At 57.7% G+C, this 19,966-nt stretch overlaps 1 protein-coding gene and 2 pseudogenes across 1 annotated transcript; 2 read left to right on the top strand and 1 right to left on the bottom strand.

The window, feature by feature from the left end:
• The first annotated feature begins 1,477 nt into the window (after window positions 1-1,477).
• On the top strand, window positions 1,478-14,271 carry LOC119696479 (annotated as a pseudogene).
• Window positions 9,719-12,314, bottom strand: LOC119696511 (gastrula zinc finger protein XlCGF49.1-like). The gene is given in 2 exon segments (XM_038126264.1): window positions 9,719-10,880; window positions 12,100-12,314. A coding segment is annotated over 1 exon segment (603 nt). The 5' UTR covers window positions 10,756-10,880; window positions 12,100-12,314; the 3' UTR covers window positions 9,719-10,152.
• A 1,074-nt stretch (window positions 14,272-15,345) lies between the features above and the next one.
• Window positions 15,346-19,966, top strand: part of LOC119696514 — a 72,730-nt pseudogene continuing 68,109 nt past the window's right edge.

The raw sequence follows: 19,966 nt of genomic DNA, 5'->3' as shown, positions 1-19,966 counted from the left end.
CTCACATTGCGATCGTCCAGCACCAGCTGGGAGGCAGGGGTGATATCGGGATATCGGGTTTGGGGATACCCAGGAAAGCTGAGTGGGACGCGGGAGCCCCAGAGTGGGGAGAGCGCAGAGTGGTGATCCTGGTGATACGCGGAAAAACTCTACAACTCATAAAAGTTGTAAAGTAGGTGTGTGTTTATTCAGCGCTGAGATGCATGTGGGATAGCCTCTCAAAGACATGTGCGCCATCAGCAGCGCCTATTCCTCTATTTATTCTCTAAAGTCGCCATATGCATAAAATTGCACAATATGCCTAATACATATTCATTTCCTAACTCGGCCTATCCTCGCTTCATATTATAACTAGTTCCAAGTCCTTCTGTGCTTGTGCACCCCTCTCTGGTTGTCGTATGGTGGTTATACGTATGGTGGAGGAAGTAAATGAGCCTTTCTAAGTCTTCTTCAGAGGTGAACTTTTCGTTTTGCTTTCTTGCTCATGCTCCCTGGTCTCTTGGTTGCAGTTCAAACCACAAGACTGGTTTTGGCCGGTTTAGGGCTCCAAACATTCTTCCTCATTACAATAGCCTTGCATTCTCTCATCCTGCTTTCGCCAGCACAGTAAATGTTAAACAATACACATTGTCCAGTCAGCTACCCCTAATCACTCACTCTTTAACTCCCAACTCCCTTGCCTCACTGGAGCCAGGGAGCCCCGGCAGTCTGGAGGGGCGGGGGAGACTGGAGATGAGCAGGCACCCATCCCTGCCGCAGCAGATGGAGCAGTGTTAAGGGTGCCTCAACATCCTTTGCTCAGCCCAGCGAGTGATCTTCAGCTCTTTGGGGCTTCAGGGGACATGAAGAAAGGGATGAGAGCTTTGCATGGTGTTCCATGGAGATCAAGCCTTTATTATAAGTGAGGACAATCTGTAAAGTGTGCCAGGGACAAGGGGTCCAGAGAGTCAGGGGAAAGCAGGGTTTATATGGGAAAGGCGGGGGGTGGGACAGTACACGGGAGCGAATGGGGTAAGGGCATGGGGCGGAGCAAAAGGGAAGAACCAATGGGGTGCAAAAAATCAACATAAAACAACAAAGGATGCTGGGAGTGATCTTTTTGCTCGCCACAACCACAAGGGTTGTGGCTTAGGGGTTGGTCCTCCAGGGGAGTGCAGTAGGGTTTTCCTTGGCCAGATTGTCAGCCTCCACAGATCCCCCTGAGGCTGAAAGGGGTGCTGACTTCTCCACCCACACTTGGACAGCAGGACTGTCAAACCCAACATGCTCAGCCCTTGTTTTCCTGCAAATCTGGATTTGCTATTCCCAGGCCTCAGCCAAATGGAGGAGGAAACCGCAAGGAAGATGTCCCAGGACACCCAGGCAAGTGAGGAGGAAGTCACTGCCCCTTTCCCCCTCTCAATGCGGGGATCTCCTTCTCCTTCCCTGTGGCACAGAGGCAAATCCCATCCTCTCCTTCTCCTTCCTCCCCCAGACAAGGAGCTGAAGACAGAGACCAGGGAGGACAAATCCCCGCAGCAGAATCTCATGGCAGAGGCCATTTTGAGCGGCTCCACAGAGCAGGAATACAACGGGGAGGAAAAGCCCTAGAGATCCTGCATGAGGAGGGGCTGCAAACGCAGCCCGTGGTGCTCTGAGGAGGGGAGACCCTCCCTTTCCTGGGAAGGCAGCCAGAGCTTTAGCCAGAGCTCAAACTTGGTGGCTCATGAGCAGCTTTACACTGGGGATAAGCCCTACAAGTGCGGGGAATGTGGGAAGAGACAGCTCCGACTTGATCTGCCACCATCACATTCACACTGGGGAATGGCTCCATGAGTGCTTAAAATGTGGGAAGAGCTCCAACCACAGCTCCAACCTGATTGTCCACCAGTGGATCCACACCAGGGAGAAGCCCTACAAATGTCCCAAGTGTGGGAAGAGGCTTCATTTCAGCTCCCATCTCCTCAAGCATCAGCAGATTCACACAGAGAAGAGGCCCTTCTACTGCCCCCAATTGCAGGATGGGCTTCAAGCAAAACTCCCACCCCACTGGCACATCCACACTGGGGAGAAGCCCCACAAGTGTCCTGAGTGTGGGAGGAGCTTCTCCAGGAGCTCTCACTTGACTAAACACTAATGGAGCCACTGGTAAGGGAAGCTCTCTGCGAGTGCCCTGACCGCGGGAAGAGCTTTGTTTGCTGCTCCAGCTTCATCCCCCATCAGAGGACCCACGTGGGGAAGAGCCCTGGTGACCCACATTCCCAGTGATCCATGCTGAGAAGACAGCTGGCTGATGGTCTTCATGTCCTCCTGGATCCCATAGGCACCTGGTTGAACACAGGAGAAGGAACATCCATCAGAAACTGGAAATTCATTGGGTAGAACTGATTTGTTGGCTTTACACCCCAGAAAACCTCACATGCTCTTTCCAATTGTTTCTTCTGGAGGCATCAAGTAGCCCTGGATGATCTTGGAGATCTTTTCCAACCTAAATAATTTCCATCTTCATTCCATCAAATCAACCAAAAATTGGGGCAAAAATAAAAATAAATAAGAGATCTGAAGCTGCACTATTTACCTGGATTTGAGGGTGAATTTGGGATTGGTTGAATGGAATATTCAGAAGGATTTGGGTGTTCTGGGGCTCTCCAGACCGGGAGGATGTGGCCACAATCTCATAGGTGTGCCAGCAGAATGTGTCCACCTGAGCCCATCTGTTCTCCAGGAATTCCGGTTGTCTATCCCAGTCCCTGGCCTGGGTCTCCCCATTTGGGCTGTTCCTCCCGAAGTGCCCAAATTGCTGCTGAAGTGCCTGAATTGCTCATGGTTGTGGATGTTCCTGTCCACCAACCTCTCCTGGTCAGTGCCATGGGGGGTTGGGGTGGGGGGGGGGGGGTTTAGGGGTTCCTGGGGGGACTGGGAGGGGCTTCTGACACTCTTGAGGGCATTTGTGGTGCTTGGAGGGGGCTTGGTGAGCTCTGTGAGGGAGGTTTGAGGTCCTGGCTGGGCTGCGTGGCTTGGGGAGAATTTGGGTGGGTCTTGGAGGAGAAGGAAAGGGTTTTCGTGGTCTTTGGGGCTATTTATATGGCAGGGAGTGGTTGGAAGAGTCTTGGCTGTGAGCTTGTAGGAAATGGTCCAAAGTTTCCCTCATTTGCCTCACGATCATCACAAGGACAGAGACCAAGACCCTGAAGATCTTGACCGCAGTTCTGGCCTGGTTGAGGTGGATGCTTGCCAAGGGATTGTTTGCAGGTGTGCTTGTCGTGCCTCCACAGTACACTGCTTTGAGCAGGGACTGGCATCCCCGCTCATCACAATAGCCCATGAATTTCCCACCTCTAGGGCAGATGCCATTCAATTTAGCTTTGATGATCCCCCACGGAAGATCCCCCGTCTGCCTCACGACTGCCGTCAAGGACGGAGATTTAAGCCTCATCCCAAGGACTGAGACTGAGACCCTAAAATTCTAACACAGGGGCGCTTTGCTGACTGGAGCGGGATGTCTGCCTGCCATGTGTTCCCTGAGGTGTGTTCGCTGGACCAAGACTGGTTTCCCATGGGAACCAGTCCTGAAACAATGGCCCCCGCTCACTGCTGGGACTGGTTTGTCCTGTTCAGAACTGGACTGTCTGTGCTTTGTTTCCTTGATGTGCCTGAAGTGTCCAGTCAGGAGCAGAGTGACTCTTGCCAAGGAACTTTGTGGTGCCGTCGCTTAATATTAAATCTGGTTTTTGCTGATCCCTTGCTGGGGATTTTTTTAATGCTCTCAACCCCTCATTCGTAACAGGGTGAAGGAGCCCTGGCCCAAGCTCTGGCCCTGAGGGACACTGGGACACTGCGGGAGGGTCCCTGTCCCCCTGTCCCACCCCCCATGGCCCTGGCCCCCCGTCCCCGTGTCAGACTCTGGGGTCGATCTCATGGAACATCCTCTGGGGGAGGCTGCGGGGGGACCCGGGGGGACAGGGGACCCTGCTGTGCACGAGCAGCATTGGACTGCTCTGGGGGAGCTGTGAGGGGGGGACCAGGGCAGAGTGACCTCCCCAGTGACCTCACACAGCCCCTGTGATGTCACACAGCCCCTGTGATGTCACACAGTCACCTGTGATGACGCACAGCTGCCCTGTGATGTCACAGCACACTCTATGATGTTACAGTTGGTGCTGTGACATCACACAATCTGCACTGGGTTGTCACATGGCTATTCTGTGATGTCACAGGATAGGATGCCCAGCTCCAGGATGTGACAACACCATTCTGTGACGCTGCAGCCCCTCTGTGATGTCACACAGCCACCCTGTGATGGCAGAACACACTCTTTGATGCCACAACTTTCTCTGTGACATCATACAGCTGCTCTGTGATGTCACAGCCTGCTGACTGATATCACAGAGCCACCTCTGTGATGGCAGTCTGCTCTGTGACCTCACCCCCTACTCTGTGATGTCACAACACACTGTGTGTGACAGCCTGCTCTATGATGTCACACAACCAACCAGTGCTGTCACAGCCCACTCAATGATGTCACAGCCTGCTCTGTGATGTCACACAGTCCCCTCATTGATGCTGTAGCTGCTCGGTAACCTCACGCAGCAAACTCTGTGATGTCATAGCCCAATCTGTGACCTCACCCACCCACTCTGTGCTGTCACACAGCCCCTTTCTGACATCACAGCTGCTCTGCTCTGGGTCTCTATGACACAGGCACAGAGGTGCCACTGTGACACAGCCACAGCCCCCTCTGGGACATGCCACAGCCCCTGCCAGTGCTGAGCCCCTGTGAGCTCTGTCTGTGCCCTGCTCGTGTCCCTGAGCTGCCCTGGCTGTGCCCCAGCCCTGCTGGGCTGTGCACAGGAGCTGCTCCTGGCCAGAGCTGTCTCTCTGCAGCGCTGCCCTTGCCAGGAGCCCGGCCCAGCCCAGCAGCACAGACACAGCACAAAGACTTTGATGACCCTCTCGGGCTTTGGTGCTGTTTGCATCACATTCAGTCCTTCAGAATGTGCTCAAAAAACTTCTCAAGAACTCAAAGTGAGGTCGAAACACTGAAGTTTCTCAGACTTTAAATAGATCCCTGTGAGGGACCGGACTGAGAAAGTGTCCCCAGGTTCCAGTTAGAGCAGAACACTGGAGGCAGTGATGACAGCTGGGGACAAGCAAGGGAAATGTGTCCCTGGTGCTGAGCAAAGCTGGATGTGTTTCAGGAATGCAAAGGGCCAAGGCCTGAGCCCCAGCCCCTGGCCAGGCAGATGCTGTCCCTCCCTCCTTGCTCAGGGCTCTTCCCGGGATGGGCACTGGCATGTGGGGATGTGCAATGCCAAGGGCAGGAGCATGGGGCGGCCCCTGCCAGGCTGCTGAGCAGGGACAAGGAGGCAATGAGGCCCCAGGGCTGCAAGGGTCACTTGTCCCCTGCTGGCCTCAGGCCCAGGGCCAGCAGCCATGGCCCAAGTGCTGCAGGAGTTGGCTCTGTCAGGGCCTTGCAGCTGCTGCCCATCCCTGTGCCCTGTGCAGCCCAGGCTGTCCCACGGTGTCCCTGCCCTGTGCCTCTGTCCCTGCAGGCTGTCATCATGCCCCGGCTGCCCCACCTGGCTGGCCCCTTCCTTTGCTGACAGCTCTGCCTCCTGCCTGCCTCTGCCTGCCCACACAAAGCCTTGGGCTGCTCCAGGCTCCTTCTGGGGCACGTGCTGCACCACAGCCCTGCCCTGGCAGGGAAATTCCTTTCTCCTTGTGTCAGGTCTGGACCTCCCCAGCTGTCCTTGGTGTCATTAATTCTTTTTCAGGCTGTTTAATCAATGAAAAAAAAAGCTCCAGCACCTGTGGAACCTCCCTTCAATCCCTCTCAGGCCATTGCTGTTCTGTCCTCAGTCTCTACACAACTGAGCCCAGTGCCCTCAGCCTCCTCCTGCTGGCTATCTGACAAGGCCTCCAAACCCTAAACAAAATCTTGGGAGATTTTGGGGCCTCTGCAAGGTCCGTGAAAAAAGAAACATAGTGGTCAAAGTGCAAGAAAAATTGAGTGTTATTTTCTCCCAAATCTTGCAGTGACAGAACAAGGGTCAATATCTTTAAACTGAATGAGGGTGGATTTACATTTGTTGGAAGAAGGAAACATTTTACAATGAGAGTGGCACAAAACTGCAACTGTTTTTTCCAAAGAAGTGAATGCCTCATCCCAGCAATTACCCGAGTTCAGGAGCTTTGTGCAACCTGTCACAGTGAAACTCCCTCCCCAAGGAAGGAATTCCTGTTGTGTGGGTTCTCTGATGTGCTGGGTGCCCTCACAGTGCTTCTGGCCACAATGTCTGCTGAGGGCAGCCAGGCTGCTGCAGGGGCAGTGACCTCACAGCCATCACCATGGCAGCCCTGTGCCCTGGGCCTGGCTCTCCTCTTTCTTCTGTCCCTGTCCTGTCCATGCTGGGATGAAGAGTTTTGTCATTAATATCTTGTACCCATGGTGCTGGGGCCAATGGCTTCCCAGGCAGGCTCCTGGAGCACACGGGGCTTTTCAGAGCCCAGCCAGAAATGAGCTCCGAAGCCGCAGCTCTGCAGTGGTGGCCAGCAGGCCGGGCTGCCAAGGGAGGCTTCTGGCCATGCCCTGCAAGCAGCTGCTGCTGCCAAGGTGCCTTTGGTGCCTCAGGCTCTCCCTGGCACAGCTCCCAGCACGGCACTCTGCCCTCGTGCCCGAGGCCTTCCCTGTGCTGGGGCTGGCCTGGGGCTTTTCCTGCAGCGGGACCTGCCCTGCTCATGGCACAGGAAAGGCAGATCCTGCTGGAGCAGGAGGCGCTGTCTGCAATGGGCTCCAACAACTCCAGCAAGGCTCTGTTTGCAAAGCCCCCAGTGGGAAATGAAGGGAGGGGAGTCACGCTGTTTTTGGGGTGGATAATGCTGAAACCAGCCTGACTCCTCCATCCCAAAGTTCCACATCCTGAGAGGGAGCTGAAGCTTTGGCAAAGCTGGAAAAATCCCCAGAGAAAGGAACAACCAAGTGACACCACTGAGAGCTTCTGCAGAGCTGCTGAGCTGGCACAGCCTGGGCACATCTGACTGTGGGGGTCTCGTGCCCCGGATTGGGGTGACCCCAAAAGATGGAAAAGTCTCTCCTCCAACCTGTGCCTTCGAAGAAAGACTCAGTAGTCTTCTGTTGTCCGGTCTCAAGGTTGTTTATTGTTGGTTATCTAAAAGATTCTTCTCCTGAGCTGCTGTGGCCCGTTCAGCCGGTCAGACAAAGGCACACTGCCCTCCCAGGGGCTGCTGCCATCTTTTATATCACACATTCCGTGTTACATGTTTATACTTTTTCCCCAATGCCTACTATCTATATTGAATGGTGACTTTCTACTCTAAACCAATCTGTGAGTGCCAACATCACCAAAGACATGGAGGCTAGGAAGGAGAAAGAAAGAGGACAGGGCACACCCAAATCCCTCCATCTTAGAACCCCTGACCCCCATGTACAAAACTTGGACCCCTGCGTACAAGGCTTAAACCCCCCTGTACAGCACTCAAAAATCCTTCCTTTCACTTCGTGACTACTTCTACTACAATACCTAAACTTCTGTGTGTGGCTTGTAATTCTTCATACAGAGTTGGTAATTTGCTCCACGGGCTAAGATCAAAACCCCACATGTCTTTGGCTGCATGCCAGGGTCTCAGAGCCCCCTGCCAGCGGCTCTGGCCATCCAGGGCACCCAGAGGGATGTCCTGGGTTCCCACATCTCACTGATGGGGCAGCACTTCAGACTAGAAAAGCCCCATCCCAGATTTTAATGGCAGCATCTCCTGACATTTCCCTTCTTGAGGGGCGTGGACATTCCTCCCTGGAGTGGGGACGCCCCTCAAGGTCACTGCTCGAGGCTGAGCCAGAGATTTGCCCATGGCCGTTGGTCTGGGGGAGCGACATCAATCTCTGCTTAACAACTGGTTTTGCTTTAATACAAGTGCTTCAAAATTGCTTCCTAGACCGCTACATATAATTGTTGTTACAGCTCCTATACAGTGGAGTAAATATTTCTGAATAAGGTCTTTTTGTCTAGTCATAATCATAATCATTTGTATCTATATTTCTACAGATATATCTGGTGTTCCATTGGTAATCCTCTGGGACAAATTCCATAAAGGTTCAACTACACCTCTCTAATCCTTTACACATAAACCCTTGACAAAGTCTGGGGCTGGGACTGGATCCAGCCACTCCCAGCCTCCTTTCACAGAAGTCTAGAAAGCTTGGAGGTCCTGGAGGGGATTTGGGGTCTACGGGGGGTGTTTTGGGTCCTTTCTGCACCTTGTGACCCAACAGGAGCTTCTCTAATAAACTTTGCCTGAAGCTCCCGCTCTGTCCATGTCAGGAACCCCTGTGAGTGTCTGGGACATCTCGGCTCTTTGGCAGCCTGGGGACTCCTGGGATGTCACCGTGGAGCCCCCGTGAGTGCCTGTGACAGACCAATGCCTGAGCAGGCCAAAGTCCCCTGGGAAGTCACCATGGAATGGCCGTGACTGCCTCTGACCACTCGGCTCTTTATCATCCCCTGAACCCCCAAGGGAGGTCCCCATGGACCCCCTGTCTCTGCCTGTGACATTCCAGCTCTTGAACATCTTGGAGACTCTTGGAATGTCCCCATGGAAGCCCTCTGAGTGCTTGTGACAAATCGGCTCCTTAGCAGGCAACCATCACCAGCCCCCTGTTGCCATGGTCAGTTTCCATGGCAACCATCACCAGCCCCCTGTTGCCATCGTCAGTTTCCATGGCAACCATCACCTGCCCCCTGTTGCTATCATCAGTTTCCATGGCAACCATCACCAGCCCCCTGTTGCCATGGTCAGTTTCCATGGCAACCATCACCAGCCCCCTGTTGCCATGGTCAGTTTCCATGGCAACCATCGCCAGCCCCCTGTTGCCATGGTCAGTTTCCATGGCAACCATCACCAGCCCCCTGTTGCCATGGTCAGTTTCCATGGCAACCATCACCAGCCCCCTGTTGCCATGGTCAGTTTCCATGGCAACCATCACCAGCACTCTGTTGCTATGGTCAGTTTCCATGGCAACCATCACCAGCCCCTGTTGCTATGGTCAGTTTCCATGGCAACCATCACCAGCCCCCTGTTGCTATGGTCAGTCCACTGGCAGCTCCATGGAGACCCCATGCCAGGGGTGGTTGCCATGGACACCAGCTCAGGCCTGCAGCCAGTGTCTGTTGCCATGGCAACCATGGGCAGTCCCATCCCCAGGGTCACGGGATCCCAGATCCACAGAATTGGCTGAGCTGGGAGGGACCCCTCAGGATCCTCGAGTCCAACTGCTGGCCCTGCCCAGGACACCCCAACAATCCCAGCCTGGCCTGGCAGCGGTGTCCAAACGCTGCTGGAGCTCAGAGAGCCCTGGAGCTGTGACCCTTCCCTGGGGAGCCTGGGCAGGGCCCCAGCAGCCTCTGGGGAAAAACCTTTTCCTGTGACCCAACCTAAGCCTGCCCCGACTCAGCTGCAGCCGTTCCCTCCAGTGCTGTCCCCGGGCACCAGAGGGAAGAGGTTCCCACAGCCCCAGACAGGGACTCGATCCCAAGGCTGTTGCCATGGCCACCAGGGCTGGGACCAGCTGGGATGCTCTGTTTCCACAGGCCGGGGTTCAGGAATGGCATTCCCCAATTTCCTGTTCCTGCTAAAACCGTGCTGCCACTCGCTGCCCTCCCACCTCCCTTGGAAAACACAAAAGGCAAAGACCCCAGGCTGGGATAAGAACAATTTACTGGGAACAGCAACGGGATAAGGAACAAACAGGAACAGCAACACTACTGATAACAGGAAGGATAAGACAAAGACTTTATTTACAGGGAAAACTGCAACAGCACCAAGCAGCTCTTCCTGACTACGTATTTTCTCCCGAATAGAAAAGACACCCTTCTCCTCAGGAGAGAGAGTGCCTTTCCCTGTTCCAAGCAATGACTTGAGGTGGGATCGAATATAATGATGGGGGCATGGCAGACACTCATGTTCTTTGATCCCACCTCACATCACTGGCAGGGGCAGGGAAAGGGACAGGTGCCTTCCCAGTGTGGATCACAAGGAATGTGGGTCACCAGGGCTCTGCCCAATGTAGGTCCTCTGACCAAGGATGAAGTCGGAGACACAGATGTAGATCTTCCTGCACTTGGGGCACTCACAGGGCTTCCCTTACTGGTGCCTTTGTTAGTGTCTGGTAAAGTTCGAGCTCTGTGTGAAGCTCTTCCTACACTGGGGACATTCATAGGGCCTGTCCCCAGCATGGATGCGCCAGTGCCTGACGAGATCTGAGCTGCTCTGAAACCTCTTCTTACACTGGGGACACTGGTAGGGCCTCTCCCTGGTGTGGATGCACCTCTGCCCAACAAGGGTGGAGTTGAGGTTGAAGCCCTTTCCGCAGTTTGGGCAGCAGAAGGGCCTCTCCTCCGTGTGCGTACGCTGGTGCAGAAGGAGATTGGAGCCGGTCTGAAATCTCTTCCCACAATCAGGACACTCACAGGGCCTCTCCCCAGTATGCAACCTCTGGTGGGCAGTCAGGCTGGACCTCTGGCTGAAGCTCTTCCCACATTCCAAGCACTCCTAGGGCCTCTCCCCATTGTGGATCCTCTGGCGGCAGATCAGTTCGGAGCTGTCTCTGCAGCTCCTCCCACATTCACCACATTTGCAGGGCTTCTCCCCGCTTTGATGCTGCTCATGAACCACCAGACTGGATCTCCAACTACCTTCCCGGCCCAGGGTGGGTCTTTCTTCCTCGGAACACCCTGGGCTGTGTTTGCAGCCCCTCCTCATGCGGGATCTCCAGGGCTTTTCCTACCCATTGGATTCCTGCGCCATGGAAACACTCAAAACGGCCTCTTCCACAAGGTTCTGCTGTGGGGATTTGTTCTCCCTGGTCTCCATCCTCAGCTCCTTCCCTGGGGGAGGAAGGAGAAGGAGAGAATGGGATTTGCCTCCGTGCCACAGCCAAGGGCAAGGAGATCCCCTCAGTGTGTCCCTGGCAGGATGGCATCAGCAGCAGGGCTGTCCTGCAGCCAGGGGCCGTGCTGGGCTGGGAGATGGAGCAGGAGAGAGAGGGAAAGGGGCACTGACTTCCTCCTCACCTGCAAAATCCAGATATCCCCTCTGGCCCAAAATATCCCTCCCAAGAATGAGCAAAGATAGTTGGGGCTCAATTCCAGAATCTGCAAGCTCCAAACACCCCTCCAAAATAAACAGCTCCTGGTGACCCCTGATAAATTTGGGGTGAGCTCCCCCTCCCCAGTCACCTGCAGGTTGAGGTGCAGGGAGTAAATGCTGCCAGGGCTGGGGGTGCTGCAGACACAGAGGGTGGGTGGTGGAACTTGTGGTTCTCCAGCTCCTGCTCCTCCTCTCTCCCTCCTCTTCCTCCCACTTCTCTTCCTCTCCCACCACAGCCCCCCTGTTCCCACCCCCCTCTGCCCATTGGCTGCCACAGCACCAGCTGCTGGGTGGGGGGAGCCCCCTGATCAGCCCCCAGGTATGGGCAGGGGGCTTAGGGACCCCCCCCCCCCCCGCCGTGGAGATCCATCTCCCCCTCTTCTTAGAGCCCCAGGGAATCACTCCAGGGGTCAAGCGCTAGGGGACAGGGCTGAACCCCCATGGAGCCACTCTTCCTCTGTCCCAGCTACACCTTCCCCTCCCCTCTCCTCTCTGTGTTCCCCCAATTCGCAGACACCTCCCAACTCAATTTGGGTGTCCCATACCCCACTCTTCCTCCACTGTTCCATCCCCTCAATCCCCAACCCCCTTCTCCATGCTTTGTTTTGGGGGTTCCAGGCCCTTCCTGGTCAATTTGGGGGTCCCATTCCACTTTTCGCTCAATTTGGGGTCCCAAACCCTCCCCCTATCTCACACATTACCCCTCGGCCAGGGGAGCTCCGAGCACCACCAGTGTCACCAGTATGGCCCCAGTTGTCCCCCCATGCCCAGCGCTGGGTGGTGCCAGCAGCCCCGAAGCAGCTGCGCGGTGCCCTGGGGGGCTCCCCAAAGCAGCCCTGCCCCACGTGGCACTGGGAGCACCGGTCCGGACCAGTGCGGAGCATGGCTGGGTGGCACCAGCAGTGTCCAGGCAGGGCCGGGACAGCGCGGGGGGGGCCCAGTCTGGGCACCCCTCACCTCTCCCCAAATTCCGCTTCCAGGGGACACTGGGAAGGAGGGATGCAGGTGGGACCCAGAGGTGCCAGAGCCATGTGTCCCCTGCTGCCAGTACGACTCCCCTCAGGATTAGGCAGTACCCTGAAACTCCTCAGAGGTGGTGGATACCCTGCAAGCCCATAAGGAGTGGGGTCCCCCAGCCTCACTATCCCGAACCTTCAGCTGCCTCATCCCAGGTCCCAGGCCCCCTCCCATCTATCCCTCTCCCTCAGACTTCATCCCACACCCCAATCCACATCCCACCCTTCCAAGGCCCCATCCCATCCCATCCTATCCCATTTCTCCTGGCAGCTGCCACTGGGCTCCCCCAAAAAACCCGCATTCCAGGGACTCCCCAGTATTCCTTCAAGGGGCATTTGTGACTCACAGTTGGAGCCCTGCAAGGTCCAAACATCCCCATGGCACCAATACCTTTAAAGGGATTTGGAGCTTGGTTCTGGAGTCTACCCTGTCCCTGCTGTCACCGCGCTTGTCCATCACCCATTCCCATGTCACCCCACTCCTGATCCAGTCCAGATCCAATTTCCAGTCTCATTCCCTGTCCCTATCCTATACTCTCTGCCTGGTTGCTGTTCCCATATTCCCAGTCCCATATTCCCTGCCTTAATCCCGTTCTCGTGTTCCAGGTCTTGCTGCAGGTCCCGCATTTCCATTTCTGTACTTGCTGTCCTGTTCCCATATTCCCATTTCCAGTCCTATTCCTGTATTCCTGTTTGTGATCCTGGTTGCATCTTCCTAATCCCCACCCAATATTCCCTCTCCTGTTCCCATGTACAGATCCACGGTCCCATTCCAGGTCCAAGTTCCTATTCCTTGTCCCATTCCCAGTCCCAGACCCAGTCCCGCATTCCTGGTCCCTATCCCAGTCCCTGTCCCATAATTCCAGACTCATTCCCGGGTCCTGTCCCACATTTCCAATCCCATTCCCAGTCCCATTCCCGAGGGCCGCCCTCTCCAGATCCCATTCTCAGTGTCATTCCCTGTCCCTGTTCTGTATTCTCTGTCTTGTTTGCATTACCCAGTCCCATATTCCCCTTCCCATATTCCCTGTCCCATTCCCGGTCCTGTCGCCATTCCCGGTCCCATTCCCGAGGGCCGCCTCTCGCATGGGGCCCTGAGGGCTCCGCCGCTCGGGCTGGCTGTGCCACAGGAACCGTTCAGCCCTGCTGCTGTCCCTGGCCGGCTGCAGAGAGCACAAGGCTTCGGGCATTTCTCAGAGGCCCCCAGCTGGCCCGAGCAGCCCCTCCTGACAGCTTTGGGGATCCCCAGGAGAGACGGGGGAGGAAGCCGGGAGCCTCGGAGCGGGGAGAGCGCAAAGGGGCGATCCCGGAGCCCGGGCACCACCGGCAGCCTGGAGGGGTGGGGGAGGCTGAAAGGGGCGCTGAATTCCCCAGCTGATCTCGGGCAGCAGCACCATCAAAGACAACGCGCTCAGCCCTTGTTCTCCCCCACACCAGGATTTTCCCCTTCCCAAACCTTGCCCCGATGGAGGAGGAAGAGGAGGAGGAGGCTGTGAGGAAGAGGAAGATGGCCTGGGAGCCCCCCAGGCAGGTGAGAAGGAAGTCAGTGCCCCTTTCCCCCTCTCTCCTGCTCCATCTCCCAGCCCAGCACGGCTCCCGGCTGCAGGACAACCCCGCTGGGGACGCCATCCTGCTGGGGGGATCTCCTTGCCCTTGGCTGTGGCACGGAGGCAAATGCTATCCTGTCTTTGTCCTTCCTCCCCCAGAGCAGGAGCCGAGCATGGAGAGCAGGGAGGACAAATCCCCACAGCAGAACCTGGTGGAAGAGGCCGTTCTGAGCGGCTCCACAGTGCAGGAAGGCAACAGGGAGGAAAAGCCCCAGAGATCCCGCACGAGGAGGGGCTGCAAACGCAGAGCACGGGGACCTGGGGAGGAAAGACCCACCCTGGGCCGGGGAGGCAGCCGGAGCTCGAAGCTGGGGCTCCATGAGCAGCTCCAGGATGGGGAGAAGCCTCACAAGTGCTTGGAATGTGAGAAGAGCTTCAGGAGGAGATGCAAGCTGATTGAGCATTGCAGAATCCACACGGGGATGAGGCCCTACGAGTGTGGGCAGTGTGATAAGAGCTTCTCCCAGAGCTCTACCCTGACCAGACACCTACGCAGGCAGCACTAAGGGCAGCCCTGTGAGTGCCCCAGTACAGGAAGAGCTTCATGCGCTGCTCCAGCTCCATCCCCCATGGGAGGATCCGCGCTGGATGATCCCCAGGGAGCCCTGGTGGGCAGAGCCCCAGTGATCCGTGGTGCCGGTGATCCCTGTTGGGAAGACACTGCCTGGGGGTTCCACATCCTCCTGGCTCCCCGTAGCCTGGATATTCTTTTTATTTCTCTTTGTTATTTCCAAACACCAAAAACCCTGGTCAAAAATAAAGATGTTGAACTAAGACAAGGATGGAGACATGGGGGGATCTGGCAGGGGAGGAAGGGGATGCTGCATCCAAGGGAGTTGAGGGTTCCTGGAAGGGGCTTGGAGGCTCCTCATAGCTTTGGTCACCCCATGTCCAGCAGCTTCAGCTGTGCTGGGAGACCCTGGCAGAGGTTCTGGGGCAACTGCTTAAGGACCTCCTGATGTGGAGCTGTCCTCATGTCCCCCATCTGGGTTCCTCGTGTCCAGTTTCTAATATCCCTCTCTCCCTGCTGTCACCCTCCTTGCACCCTGCCTGTTCCCCCTTCACTCCATTCCCAGTCTCATCCTGCTCCCATCCCGCTCCCATCCCAGTCGCAATCCCATTCCCAGTCTCATTTCCAGTCCCTACCCTGCATTCTGTGTCTGGCTGCTATTCCCGTATTCCCATTCCCATATTCCCTGCCCTGTTCCCGTTCCCATATTTCTGGTCCCCTATTTTCATTTCTATATTCTTTGTCTCGTTCCCATAGCCCCATTCCCAGTCTCGCTCCTCTATTCCCGTTTCCAGTCGCGATCCCATCTTCCTAATCCCCATCACATACTCCCGCTCCAGGGGGTGTTTCCATATTCCCGGTCCCTGTCCCCATTCCATGTCCCCATTCCCATTCCCTGTCTCCATTCCCGCTCCCTGTCCCCATTCCCGGTCCCTGTCCCCATTCCCTGTCCCTATTCCCATTCCCTGTCCCCATTCCCGCTCCCCATTCCCGGTCCCTGTCCCCTCTCACCGGACGCCGGCGCCATCGCTACGGTCCCCCCAGCCCTGACGTCACCGAGCAAACCCCGCCCATAGCTCCCGCCCGCCAATCCCAGCGAGCCATCGCTCCCGAATTTGCATAACCACGCCCCTCAAGGGCTGGCCCCGCCCAGCGCCGGGCGCTGTTCGCTCCCAATTCCCTCCCAGCGCTCCCAGTTCCCTCCCAGCGCTCCCAGTCAGAGCGGCGCTGGCAGCCAGAGCGCTCCCAGTTCCCTCCCAGCGCTCCCAGTCAGAGCGGCGCTGGCAGCCAGAGCGCTCCCAGTTCCCTCCCAGCGCTCCCAGTTCCCTCCCAGCGCTCCCAGTCAGAGCGGCGCTGGCAGCCAGAGCGCTCCCAGTTCCCTCCCAGCGCTCCCAGTCAGAGCGGCGCTGGCAGCCAGAGCGCTCCCAGTTCCCTCCCAGCGCTCCCAGTCAGAGCGGCGCTGGCAGCCAGAGCGCTCCCAGTTCTCTCCCAGCGCTCCCAGTCAGAGCGGCGCTGGCAGCGACAGCGCTCCCAGTTGCCGCCCGCTGCTGCCGCCGTCGCTGCCGCTGCTCTCCGCCTCCTTCCCAGTGCTCCCAGTATCACCCCCAGTGCCGCGCGGGCCGGGGCCGCTGGGGAACCCGCCCAGGGCAGAGCGCGGCTGCTTTTGGGTGTCGGAACTGCCCGGGCCGGGCTGGGAGCGGAGCAGGAGCGGGAGGAAGAGGAGGAAGAGAGGAGGAAGAAAAGGAAAAGTAAAGGCAGGAGCAGGAGGAAGAGGAAAAGGAATAGGAAGAGGAGGGACAAAGGAAAAGGAGGAGCGGGAGGAGGAGCCGCACCAACGCCGCTCCGGCCGCGGCTCCCCCGGATCCACCGGCATCGCCCCCCCGGAACCCGCAGGTGAGCGGAGAGGGGGAGATCGCCCGAAATCTATCGGGGGGTGGGTCTCCGGGAGGGTTTTTTTGGGGGGCAGGGGATGTCTGGATTGTGGCACGGAGGCAAATGCTATCCTGTCTTTGTCCTTCCTCCCTCGGAGCAGGAGCCGAGCATGGAGAGCAGGGAGGACAGATCCCCACAGCAGAACCTGGTGGAAGAGGCCATTCTGAGCGGCTCCACAGCGCAGGAATCCAGCGGGGAGGAAAAGCCCCAGAGATCCCTCACCAGGAGGGGCTGCAAACGCAGAGCACGGGAATCCGAGGAGGAAAGACCCACCCTGGGCCAGGGAGGCGGCCAGAGCTCGGAGCTGGGGCTCCATCAGCAGCCCCAGGATGGGAAGAAGCCCCACAAGTGCTCGGAATGTGGGAAGAGCTTCAGGTGGGGATCCTCCCTGATCCGCCACTGCAGAATCCACACAGGGGAGAGGCCCTACGAGTGTGGGAAGTGTGGGAAGAGCTTCAACACCAGGTCCTACCTGATTGTCCACGAGAGAATGCATAGCGGAGAGAGGCCATACCAGTGTTCCCAGTGCAGGAAGAGCTTCATGCTGAGCTCTCATCTGATTGTCCACCGGCGCATCCACACCGGGGAGAGGCCCTACGAGTGTGGGCAGTGTGGGAAGAGCTTCAGCAGGAGATCCCACCTTATTTCCCACCAGAGGAGCCACACGGGGGAGAGGCCCTACGAGTGTGATCAGTGCAAGAAGAGGTTCCAGACCAACTCCCTTCTCCTCGTGCACCAACGCTCACACACAGAGGAGAGGCCCTTCCGCTGCCCCGACTGTGGGATGGACTTCAAGCAAAACTGCACCCTCGTCAGGCACCGGCGCATCCACTCTGGGAAGAGTCCCTACGAGTGTGGGCAGTGTGGGAAGAGCTTCTCCAGGAGCTGCCAACTGATTGTCCACCTGAGGACACACAGGGGGGAAAAACCATATGAATGTGGGCAGTGTGGGAAGAGCTTCAGTGAGAGCTCCAGCCTGATCGTTCACCTGAGGAGCCACACCGGGGAGAGACCCTATGAGTGTGGGGAGTGTGGGAAGAGCTTCAGCACAAGCTCCAGCCTGATCGTCCACCAGCGCGTTCACACCGGGGAGAGGCCCTACGAGTGTGATCAATGCAAGAAGAGGTTTCAGACAACCTCCTCCCTTCTCCTGCACCAGCGCATTCACACAGACGAGAAGCCCTTCCGCTGCCCCGACTGCGGGAAGGGCTTCAAGCAGAACGCGGCTCTCATCAGCCACCGGCGCATCCACACCGGGGAGAGGCCCTACGAGTGTGGGCAGTGTGATAAGAGCTTCTCCCAGAGCTCTACCTTGACCAGACACCAGCAGAGATGCCACTAAGGGAAGCTCTCTGAGTGCCCCCAGTGCAGGAAGAGCTTCCTGCGCTGCTCCAGCTCCATCCCCCACGGGAGGATCCGCACTGGATGATCCCCAGTGACCCCCAGTGATCCGTGGTGCCAGAGATCCCTGTTGGGAAGACACTGCCTGGGGGTTCCACATCCTACTGGCTCCCCGTGGCCTGGATATTCTTTTTATTTCTCTTTATCCTTTCCTAACACCCAGATCTGGGGATTGAAAATAAAGACATCCTGAGACAAGGATGGGCACATAGGCAGATGTTCCAGGGGAACATGTGAGGAATGCTGGGTCCGAGGGAGTCCTAGGCTCCTGGGATAGATTTTGGGGTAGCTCAGGGCTTTGGTCACCCCATGTCCAGCAGCTCTGGCCATGCTGGCAGGCCCTGCTGGAGGCTCTGGGGCAGCTGAATATGGACCCCCAGCTCTGGAAGTGTTCCCATGTCCTCCTGTCCTGGTTCCTGCTGTCCCCTCTCCAGGATCCCTCTCTTCCTGCTGTCTGCCCCTTCCCCCCCCTCCCCCATTCTTGTATCACCTCACTCCCGTTCCGGTCCTGCTGCTATCTCAGTCCAGATCCCATTCCCTGCCTCATTTCTTGTCTTGTATTCTCTGTCTGGTTGCTGTTCCCATATTCCCAGTCCCATATTCCCTGTCCTGTTTCTGTTCTCCTATTCCCAGTCGCACTGCCAGTCCTGCATTTCCATTTCCATATTCCCTGTCCCGTTCCCATTTCCCTGTTCCCAGTCACAGTCTCATTTCCGATCCCAGTCCCATCTTCCAAATGCCCATCCCATAATCTCACTCTGGGTGCTGTTTCCATATTCCTTGTCCCATTCCAGTATTGCCATCCCTGGTCCCACTCCAGGTTCCTCTCCTGTATTCCCTGTCCTGTATTCCCGGTCCCATTCCCAATCTCTGTCTCGTATTTTCAGCCCAATTCCCAGACCCAGACCAGGTTCCAAATTCACTGTTCCAGACCCGTAGTCCTGGTCCCTGTCCGTTATTTCCAGTCCAATACCCATTCCCGATCCCTGTCCCCATTCCCATTCCTGTCCCCAATCCCGGTCCCCATTTCCGATCCCCATTCCCGTTCCTTATTCCCGGTCCCTGTCCCCATTCCCGGTCCCTGTCCCCTCTCACTGGACGCCGCCGCCATCGCTCCGGCCCTGACGTCACCGGGCAAACCCCGCCCATAGCTCCCACCCACCAATCCCAGCGAGCCATCGCTCCCTGATTTGCATAACCACGCCCCTCAGGGACTGGCCCCGCCCGCCGCCGCGTCCGGGCGCTGCTCGCTCCCAGTTCCCTCCCAGCGCTCCCAGTCAGAGCGGCGCTGGCAGCCAGAGCGCTCCCAGTTCCCTCCCAGCGCTCCCAGTTGCCGCCCGCTGCTGCCAGCATCGCTGCCGCTGCTCTCCGCCTCCTTCACAGTGCTCCCAGTAGCGCTCCCAGTGCTCCCAGTAGCGCTCCCAGTGCCGCGCGGGCCGGGGCCGCTTCAGAACCTGCCCGGGGCAGAGCGCGGCTGCTTTTGGCTGTCGGAACTGCCCGGGCCGCGCTGGGAGCGGAGGAGGAGTGGGAGGAAGAGGAGGGACACAGGAGGAGGAAGGGGGACAGGAGGGACAAAAGAAGAGGAGGAGCGGGAGGAGGAGCAGCCCCGACCCCACGCGGTTCCCCCGCTCCGCTCGCGGCTCCCCCGGATCCGCGGGCATCGCTCCCCCGGAACCCGCAGGTGAGCGGGGAGGGGCAGCTCGGCCCAAATCCATCGGGGAGGGTGTCCCGGAGGGTTTTTTTACGGGGCAGGGGATGTCTGGATCGTGCAGGACGCCAAAACCGAGGCGGAAATGGCCCTGGAAGGATCTTGGCGTGTCCCACACGGCAGTCGCCGGTACGGGCGGGCACAGGGGCGATCTCGGCTTTGGGGATCCCTGGGGGAGCCGGGGGGGAAGGCGGGAGCCCCAGAGCGGGGAGAGCGCAAAGGGGCGATCCCGGAGCCCGGGCACCGCCAGCAGCCTGGAGGGGTGGGGGAGGCCGGGGATGAGCGGGTTCCGGGCCCCCCGAGGCTGAAAGGGGCTCTGACTTCTCCAGCCGCCCTCGGGCAGCGGCACCATCAAAGACAACGCGCTCAGCCCTTGTTCTCCCCCACACCAGGATTTCCCTTTCCCAAACCTCGGCCCGATGGAGGAGGAGGAGGCCACGAGGAAGAGGAAGATGGCCCAGGAGCCCCAGGTATGTGAGGAGGAAGTCAGTTCCCATTTCTCTCTCTCTCCTGCTCCATCTCCCAACCCAGCACAGCCCCCGGCTGCAGGACAACCCCGCTGGGGATGCCGTCCTGCTGGGGGGATCTCCTTGCCCTTGGCTGTGGCACGGAGGCAAATCCCATCCTGTCCTTGTCCTTCCTCCCCCAG

This window comes from Motacilla alba, unplaced genomic scaffold (genome assembly GCF_015832195.1).
Source record: "Motacilla alba alba isolate MOTALB_02 unplaced genomic scaffold, Motacilla_alba_V1.0_pri HiC_scaffold_31, whole genome shotgun sequence".
Lineage (NCBI taxonomy): Eukaryota > Metazoa > Chordata > Aves > Passeriformes > Motacillidae > Motacilla > Motacilla alba.
Note: the sequence above shows the minus strand (reverse complement) of the source record. Positions and strands in the feature narration are given on the sequence as shown.